This window comes from Dipodomys ordii, unplaced genomic scaffold (assembly GCF_000151885.1).
Source record: "Dipodomys ordii isolate 6190 unplaced genomic scaffold, Dord_2.0 Scaffold56, whole genome shotgun sequence".
NCBI lineage: Eukaryota > Metazoa > Chordata > Mammalia > Rodentia > Heteromyidae > Dipodomys > Dipodomys ordii.
In genome coordinates, this window is record NW_012267272.1 from 5,910,757 (window position 1) to 5,920,816 (window position 10,060).

General features: G+C 47.2%; 1 protein-coding gene across 1 annotated transcript in view; it reads right to left on the reverse strand.

The window, feature by feature from the left end:
• Positions 1-7,608: 7,608 nt before the first annotated feature.
• Positions 7,609-10,060, reverse strand: part of Atp6v0a4 (ATPase, H+ transporting, lysosomal V0 subunit a4) — a 59,518-nt gene continuing 57,066 nt past the window's right edge. The window contains exons 21-22 of the mRNA XM_013021553.1: positions 8,857-9,028; positions 7,609-7,946 (exon numbers count right to left, since the gene is read on the reverse strand). Coding sequence (XP_012877007.1) covers positions 7,853-7,946; positions 8,857-9,028 — 266 coding nt within the window. The 3' untranslated portion in view covers positions 7,609-7,852. The remainder of the gene's footprint in view (positions 7,947-8,856; positions 9,029-10,060) is intronic.

Sequence of the window (10,060 nt, forward strand, 5' to 3'; positions counted from 1 at the left end):
AGAGTGTTAAAAAGATGGTGGAGCACAAGTTCACGGCCATGTGTCACCCGGAAGCCTTCGTGCAGCTCTCCTCTGACCTGCTAATAGACATGCTCCGCAGTGACCATTTGAATGTAGGGAGGGAAGGGACAGTTTGAGGAGCTGCTACGCTGTGGCTGGAGTACAGCAGTGAGTCAGGGTCCCAGGGCCTGTCTTCAGCCCTCAGCCACACCCAAATTGATGTGCTTCCAGCAGTAACCCAGCCAGACTGCTTTCAAGGCCTACTGCCTACTGCTAAGTCCATGTCCACGTCTCTCAGACCCGCCTCAGGATGACTAAAGAAGAGACGATGATTGCCGCCAAAATCGTTGCAGAAAACTACTGCAGTCTTGACTCTTCGGTCTGTCACCAGGCAGAAAAAGGTCACAAGCTGTGCAGTCCACCCTGCACCCTGGTCATCCATGATTCAGAACAAAACCAGCCACAGAGACACTTCCTAGAATCACACACCAAGGCTGTGAACCTCTGTCAGGCCGGCGCTGTGTCGTGTGTCCTGCGAGCTCCTAGGGAGACATCAAAGGCTGTCTCTCATGTTCCCTGATGGAAGAAGTTTCTAAGTAGCTGGAGACGTAGACAAAATGGCTCTCAACACCACCGCACCCTTCACTAGATGATCTTTGACTTTTTAACACTGTCACAAAGATTTCCAGAAGGAAAGGAGGTGAAAAATACTCAAAAATAATCTATGCAATCTTTTCTCTCAAAGAAGTACCACAAAGAAAGTTATTGTTTTCATGTAGCAGAAAAAAGCTACTGTGGGAGCCCAGGGTTTAAATGTTTGTTCTTCCAATCTCAGCCTCCCAAGTAGCTAAGATTACAGGTGTGAGCCACTGTACCCAGTCCACTTATCTATTCCTCTGTGTGTATATGTGTGCGTGCGTGCGTGCGTGTGTGTGTGTGTGTGTATACATGTATGCATGTGTGCCTATTCTAGGGCTTAAACTCAGGGCCTGGGCACTGTCCCTGAGCTTTTTTTGTTCAAGGTTGGTGCTCTACCACTTGAGCCACAGCTCCACTTCCTGCTTTTGGGTGGTTAACTAAAGATAAGAGTCCCACAGACTTTCCTGCCTGGGCTGGCTTTGAATCATGATTCTCAGCTCTCAGCCTTCTGAGTAGCTAGGATGACAAGTGTGAGCCATAGTCTCCCAGCTATTACTTTTTTTAATGAAAAAATAGCAATACAAATCATAGAAGCAAGTTTAAAACCAAACAGAAGTCTGGCCATTTAGTATTAAGGAATAAAATGATTTATTCTGGTGAGAAAATAATTTTTTAAAGCCTAGTAAGTTCATTTTGAATTCAATTGCAATTAAAATGCTTAACAATAACAGCGATGGTACTTCTCTTTAGTTAAGCAGCAGGAGTATGGCACAAGCAGGAAAGCACCAGCCTTGAGCAAAGAAAAGCCAAACAAGAGCATAAGGTCCTGAGTTCCAGCCCAGTGCCAGCATACACCAATAAAGTACCTAAATCCAGAGTCAATATGAAATCTCTTCTACCAGTCATGTTTTCTGATATCCCATCACAATCTGAACATGTTTTATGATTTTAACAACAATAAAGGTTTACGTTGGAGAGATAATAACAGTTTCCAAAGCCGGGTGCCGATGGCTCACGCCTGTAATCCTAGCTAGTCAGGAGGCTGAGATCTGAGGATCATGGTTCAAAGCCAACCCAGACAGGAAAGTCTGTAAGACTCTTAGCTCCAATAAACCACCAGAAAACCAGAAGTGGAGCTGAAGAGCTCAGGGACAATACTTAAGCCTAGAGTTCAAGCCTCATAACCAACAAAATAAATAAATGTTTCCAGCAAGTCTCATTGTCTGTATTGATCAGTAAGGAAGGCAAGGAATCTGCCATTTCCCATGGAGCAGAATGAGCTTTAGTTGGGTGTAGGCTGTGTCTGGATATGAATGGGCGGATCATGGGCCGCTCATACCCTGCCTTCCTTCCTTCTCTCATCGGAGACTTCTCACCTAGAGCCTGGCCACGGGGGCCAGGGCACAATACGGCTTCCCACTTGGCCTTGAACTAGAGCTGATTCTGTAAAGCCAAGGCACTCATTCGTGAATTTACACCTTTTTTAAACAAAGAGAAGATTCCTAATTAAGATTTTGTTTCCACAGAGTGCTAGAGCTGTAAGTAAGAAAGCCAAATGAGACAGAGGGGAGAGTAGAGAGGTAGAGGAAGAAGGAGAGAGAGAAAGAGAAAGAGAGAGAGAGGGAAGCCTGGTGTTCAAGTCCCAGTACCAGCATATACGAAAACAGAATTCCAGTAGGTACCTATGTAATGACCTCAATATGCACAATCTTGTTTAAATTTAGACATCTGTAGATGGAGAAAGATCAAGAGAGAGGTTGTCCAAAACCATGTTTGATCTCTGACAAATATTTGATGAGCACTGGTAAGTGTACAAGAAAATTTAAGAAAAAAAAAACTGAGTTCTTAGCTGGGCACTGGTGGTTCACGTCTGTAATCTTAGCTACTCAGGAGGCTGAGATCTGAGGATCGAGGTTCAAAGTCAGTCCAGGCAAGAAAGTCCATGAGATTCTTACCTCCATTTAACTACTAGAAACCCGGAAGAGGCGCTGTGGCTCAAGTAGTAGAGCACTTGCCTTATTCTGAAGAGCTCAGGGGCAGTGCGCAGGCCCAGAGTTCAAGCCCCACGACACCCCACCACCACCAAAAAAAGAAAAGTTCCTGTTTCAGAAGCCTTTGTGGTCCACTGGCTGGCACAGATGGGCGGGGCGGAGACCATGGCGACTTACAGGAAACATACTGAAAAGTGGAGTCTGGCCAGAGAAAAGGAGCGGGCAGAGATGACCTATGGAAGGGTATAATTTAAGGTTCTCACTTGCTTTCGTCTCTACGCTTCCCTGCATTATTCACCTTTTTACAGAGACTCTTTCCTTTTCCCTGCCTACTTGGGAGGATGCCAGAGAGGCATTGTCTACACCCCATCTCAACCAGTACAGCTGGGTCTGGTGAGGCACACTCCCACCTTAGGGGAAGTGTGAACAGTCAGACTACAGGGGAGAGAGTGTAGGCATAAAGGTTAGACCCTTTTCAAAAATAAAGAAAATTAAAAGGGCTGGAGGGCATGTTTCAGGTGATTGAGCAGGCACAAAGCCCTAAGTTCAACCCCCACTACCACTAAAATTAAAGAGTTTTTTGCCATTGAGTTGTACAATGGCTGGGCACTGGTGGCTCACACCTGTCATCCTGGCTACTCAGGAGACTGAGATCTAAGGATCACAGTTCAAAGCCAGCCCAGGCAGGAAAGTCCATGAGACTCTTATCTCCAATTAATCACCAGAAAACAGGAACTGGAGCTGTGGTTCAAGTGGTAGAGCACTAGCCTTAGACAATAAAGTTGAGGAATAGCTCCCAGGCCCTGAGTTCAAACCCCAACAACCAAAATAAAGTCAGAAGTGGAACTGTGGTTCAAGTAGAAGAGCGCCAGCCTTGAACAAAAAAAAGCAGGAATGAGGGGGCCTCAATTCAAGCCTCAGTACTGATACACACATTAGAAATAATAATAATAAATAATAAAAGTTGGGGAGTAGGGAAGGCTACCTCTTTGCTAAGATACCAGTTTTCAACCAACTTAAGTGGCTTGGGGAAACTCAGTTACACTGTTTCCTATTCGGAAAGTTCCAAACCTGTCCAACCAGGTATCTAAACACCAGGATTCACCCAAACCAGTTCCTTCATCTGACTATGCGAATGTCTTATGATGGAGATGGACATGGAAATGTCTCTAAAAGCATGATCCTGTCCCTCCGCACTGCCTCACACTCACTTGATTTACAGGAAGAAACCCTTCAAAGCTCACTTGGTAGAGGGGATGGGCACCAGCCTGGCCCATTACTCTCTTTCCCTTCCTACTCTCCGGCTCCTCCCTCCCCTGCCTTCTTCCCACCCGCCCAGTTTGCTAGCTGAATTGTTCATGCGCCCAGACCCAGGCCCATGCCCAGGCACCAGAAGCACTGTTCAACACCTGCCATCTCTAACAGCCATCTTCCTTCTACGTGAACCTTGAGATGAGCAAGGCCAGGTGAGCGCCAGTGCCAGGGGAAGGTGCCAAGGGATGGGAGCAGTAGATGTACACATTTACCTGCAAGGGACAGAGTCCTCAGTCCTACCCTGCTAGCTTCCTCTGGGTTTCCAGCAAAGTCCTTCGACTGGCATATTCGGGGGACAGGGTGATAGGTTATCAAGATTTTAGCAATTGAAGCTGCACATCGCAAAGGGACTTCCATCCCAAATGAATCACAGCACAGAGGTAAAGCACGTATATAAAGCATTCTCTTAGCATCTTCTCCAGTCTGAACCAAAAGTTTCATAAAGAAAAGGCTGAACTGGGGGTTGGTAGCTCATGCCTGTAATCCTAGCTATTTAGGAGGCTGATATCTAAGGATTGTGGCATGAAGCCAGCCCTGGTAGGTAAGTCCATGAAACTCTTTATCTCCAATTAACCACTTTAAAAAAAAAAGTAGAGCTGTGATTCAAGTGGTACAGCGCTAGCTAATCTTGAGCAAAAAAAGCTAATGGACAGCATCCAGGCCCGAGTTCAAGCCCCAGTACCAGCAAAAATAAATAAATAAACAATAAAGATAAGCCAAAGTATTTCAGAGATGAACACAGGAACATTGCTAAAAGAACTTGTGGTCTTAACTTTGAAAAGAAACACCAGAAAGGCTGTTTTAGGAAGGAGGGAGGGAGGTTCAACCAGACAAACTAGAAGAATAGGGAATAATCTGGAAACAAACATTTCACATCGCTTTACCAGCAGTCCCTAAAATTCTATAATGCATGACCTACCACCAGACAACTTGGAGAAGGGAATGGATTGGTTAGGGATTTACTCGGAAATTCAGAGATTCAGACAGAATTCAGGCTTCATGAAATTCCAAGGACCTGGTGGGCCCTTTCTTTTATTGTATTTTTGATACATTGGATTTTTTTCCCAGTCAGAAATAATTGGGCCCCTATAGATTTCTTTGGACACTGGGTTGTATGCAATGTCATTTATTTTACAATATTAATCTTTAAAAAAGAATGAAATTCTCACAACTCCATCGGCCTCCAGCCACATACCATAATGGTACACACACACACTCACTCTCTCTCTCTCTCTCTCATAGGAAAATGCATGCAGATCTAGGCCGGCAAGTTTACCTCTGTGTTGCTTGGAAAACCTTTCTCCAATTTCCAGTTGCCACAGCTGTCTTTTCCAGATGTTGGAGCACAGATGACTTTTCAAAGCCTCCGTCTTTGCTATTCCCAGAGGCCCGGTCTCATCCTCCCCTTGCTCCTCCGTTTTCCAAACTGCTCTAAGAAACCACCCAGCATCTGGGCAAGTGAGTGTCACCGGCCCGCCCCCTCTCAGCAGCTCTCACCTGACACCTGCACCCTTTTTAAAGGGGAAATGACATCCTTTCTTGACTGTAAGCAGCTTCCAAACCTTGGAAGAAATGAGCATGCTATGCTGGGGGTGGAGGGGCTGGAGGGTGTTTGAAGAGGGAAGTTGTCCTGGCTGAAGCATGGATGGTTAGGAAGCCATCTAAGTGTGGAAGATCCTGTGGGGGGCCCTTGAGCCCGGCAGCCATAAGCTAAGGACCTTAAAACTCCTGACAGCACACTTAGCACTGCCGGTTACATCCCATCTGATCTTCCCACTAAGCCATTAGGAGCTGAGCATCTACCTCCACCTTGCCCAGGGCTCAGTCCCAAAGACATTGACCCCATTCGGCAGAAAGGGGAACAACTCCATTTCTTGCCCCATGGTGGCTTGTGATAAGGCCTCAGAGTTGAAACTCAAATATGTACATCTTTGTGTGTGCACATACACACACACCACACACATGCATGCACACACGTGCATGTACACCAGTACTGGAGTTTGAACGCAGAAGGCCTTGTGCCCTTGCTTGACTTTTCTTAGCCAAGGCTGGTGTTCTACCCCTTGAGCTACAGCACCACATCTCACTTTTGCTAGTTAATTGGACTTTCCAGGCTGGTTTCCAGCTTTGATCTTCAGAGCTCAGCCTCCTATTTAGCTAGGCGTACAGGCACAAGCCAAGGGCTCCTGGCTAGGTGTATGTCTTCCTACGTCAACTCATATTCTTTTGCTCACCTTCACCAGGTTGACTGCGTTAATGCCGTGCCTAAAACTGGCTGGGACAAGACGCAGCACTGGCATCTGGGGCTGTGGAGACTGTCAGGTCTAACATTTACTTTACCTTATTGAGCACCAATCTTAGCACTGTACTCCTAGCTACTCAGAAAGGCTGATCTGAGAGTCAAGGTCTGAAGCCAGCATGGGTAGAAAAGTCCATGAGACTTTACCTCTTACCTCCAATTAACTAGCAAAAAGCTGGATGTGAGGTATGGCTCAACTGTTAGAGCACCAGCCTGGAGCAAAAAAAGCCAAGGAAGAGCATTAGCCCTGAGTTTAAGCCTCAGTATCAGCACACCAAAGAAAGAAAGGAAGGAAGGAAGGGAGAGAGAGAGAGAGGGAGGGAGGGAGGGAGGAAGGAAGGAAAGAAGGAAAGAAGGAAAGAAAAGAAAACTAGGACAGTGGGTAAAAGGGGGTTGAAAATTAGCGCCCCATCCAAAAGATGATCTGGAATGTGATTTATCTTTGGGGAACTTTCATAACTTATTGATAATGGATATTTTTTATTGTGAAAATACTGTACAGAGGGGTAACAATTACATGGGCAAGGTAATGAGTACATTTCTTATCAAGCACTGTTGCCTCCTCCTTTGTTTCCCCTTCCCATCCCTTCCCATCTCCCTCCCCTCCTCCCTTCCCACCCCCCAATGGAAATGTTAAATGATATCACGTGAAAATATTTTTGTAAACTATAGAGCACCACAAAAACATTTACCTTTCATGCCAGCCGTGTGGTTGCTAGCGATCTTGTAATTCACATGCATTAAGGTCATTCAGACAATGCAGTTTGGCTCCTGGGAGTTTGCCAGTCCAGGTAAGCCTGAGAAATTACTTCTGGACCCATGGGCTCAGAAGGTAATGGGCTGGACTAGGAGGTAGATGCCTCCTCGCTCCACTGTTTACCAGAAGCAGCCCCAGCCCACACACTCCTTCTGTGGACACACTCCTTCTGTGGTTTCTCCGGTATCATGGGCATTGACAGGGAACAATGTCGGAGACTGCATGATGTCACTCTGCATGTCACCTGATTTAGCAATACACAGGGGAGCCACACCAGGGGAGGCCCTGCCTCCAGCCAGGAACATTACCTGTTCTCCTTCCTCTGGACTGAAAAATGCATGAGAAAGTTCCTAGTGCTAAGCCTCAGACAAGGGAAAGAGGTAGTGGGGGGGTCGGGGGTGATGGAAGAAAATAAACACGATCCTTCTTTCTTGCAGATGTGTTTGTGTAACGCCATTGTTCCTCGCTGACTGCTAATCATCGGTATTAAATGCTATGGAATGATTTTGAATAAAAGGCATCTTCAAGAAGGAGTGCATGACCTAAATGTTTGTGTTCTTGATGAGGCCACTGGAAATGGTGCAAGAAGATATCACGTAACAGCCTGCTCATTTTTCCAATCATTTTATTATTTGAGAACGAAGTCAAAATGATTTGCCAAAAGTAGCAGCTCCTCTGTGGCCGGGTTAAGTCATATCAAATCCCAAGGCTTAGGACCAACAAATACATAGCCCCACACTTCAGGGAGCCAAGAATAATTCTTCCATGGGACAGCCTTGCCAGGCCTGACATCAGAGACAAGACTGAACTTCTTTTGCTGGCACCACGACGTACAGACATTCAAAGCCAGGCCTACTCCTCGGACGTCTCTTCCAGAATATGCTTAAAGGAGAAGGGAGAAAACTTGTACCCAGCCCCAGCATAGAACTTGTTCTGGAACTCCACCCTGTGGGTGGGAGAGAAAGGGAAGGGGGGGAAAAATGGCAGAACACATCCATTAGAGGCTGGAAGGTAGAGGCAAGAAGAGCACTCATAAAATCAAGGTCAAGTCAGGGGAAGGCAGCCTAGGCTAAATGGCTACCATAGGAATACTGATGGCTCCCTCTTCCCCCCCCTCCCCATCACTTCCTCCAGGCCCCAATGACCACTGCACAGTGTCTCCCCGCATCCTGACCGTCCTTAGCCTCCATCACAAGCAAGGACGTCCTCTCTGTGCAACATTATCAGAAGACAGCAGTATGCAGAGAGACAGATCGGCTGTCACCATCCTGCCTCTCGTTGCTGGGTCTACCCCCAGAGACCCTTGTCCTAGAGTCTCTTCACTGCCACAAAGCAAGATCACCCGTGATCGTTTGTGCTCTGTGACATTACAGCGTGCGTGTCTGTACGTTGTTAGTGACTTGGGGAAACGCTATCATCAAGGAAGCCGGGGATGCTGCGATTCTCTCCCCTAGATATGGTGCAAATGCTTGGCCTAGGAACAGCAGCCAACATGTCAGTGAAGGGCAGTAGGGGAAGCGCAAGAGCACATGCAGAATGCTCAGCCTAGAGAGGGCCGACTGTCTCTGGGCACACCTGTGGAGGTCAAAGGCTTCCATGAACTCTCCTCCCCTCCTTCTGTTTCTTCTTTAGAAGGAGGGAGGGAGGGAGGGAAAGAAATGAAAGGCGCATGCACTGAGCATGTGTAAATGTGTAAATGTGTACAACACAATGTTCTACAGATGTCGAAACTAAGATTCTAAAAAGGAACCTAAGTCGCTCCCATCCCGTGATGACAGGACGGACGCCCCCCACCAGCCCCAGAGCCTGTCCTGGCCCTCTGCAGCCCCAAGCTTCCAGGGGCCAGGCAGGCTTACCAGTGGAGCCGCAGGGCGTGCAGGAAGGCGGACAGGCCCTCCATGACCAGCAGGATGGCCACTGTGAGAACAGCGAACACAGCAAAAATGACGAAGACGCCGATGATCCCTCCCCAGCCGCGCACGCGCAGGCCAATGTTCATCACCATGGTCCAGAGCACTTCAGACAGTTCTGCAGGAGGCAAGAGGAAGATGCTCGGCCCCAGGGCACACCTGGTTCCTGCGGATCCCTGCCATCCTGGCCAGCTTTAAGGCAGCTCCACTCCGGCACCTGCACTCACCATTGCCTCCAACAGCGCTGCTCACAGTGGCAGAGTTTGGGGAAGAGGGAGACAGACAAACACAGGGTGATATTCACCCAGGGGAGTAAGCAAATTGGAGCTATTGGCAACCAGATGGGTAAAAACAATTGACATGACTTGCAAAGAAGCATCAGGAGGCTTTGCTCGCTCCCTCTCTCTCCTCAGCTTGGGAGGACATATGGAGAAGGCAGCCATTTGCAAGCTAGGAAAAAGGCTCTCATCAGAACCTCGAGGCCAGCCCCCTCAGCTGAGACTGCCAGCCTCCAGAACTATGGAACATACCTGTCTTTGTTAAGGTGTCTATGGGACCTTATAATTTCAGCACAGACTCACTAAGACAAAATCCTATTTGTACAAATTCAAACATGGGTAAGTTGGGCACCAGTGGCTCATGCCTGTAATTCTAGCTACCCAGGGGACTGAGATCTGAAAACGGAGGTTCAAAGTTAGCCTAGACAGGAAAATCTGTGAGACTCTTATCTTCAATTAACTAACCTTAAGCAAAAAAAAAGCTAAGAGATAGCACTCAGGCCCTGAGAGCAAGTCCCAGTAGTAACACACACACACACACAAACACACACACACACACATGAAAGCACTGGTGGCTCACACCTGTAATCCTAGCTAGTCAGGAGGTTGAGATCTGTGGATCACGGTTCAAAGCCAGCACAGGTAGGAAAGTCTGTGTGAGACTCTTATCTCCAACTAACCACCAGAAAACCAGAAGTGGTGCTGTGGCTCAAGTGGTAGAGCATTCACCTTGAGCTGAAGAGCTTAGGGACAACACTCAGATCCAGAGTTTAAGCCCCACAACAGAAAGAAAGAAAGAAAGAAAGAAAGAAAGAAAGAAAGAAAGAAAGAAAGAAAGAAAGAAAGAAAGAAAGAAAGAAAGAAAGAAAGAA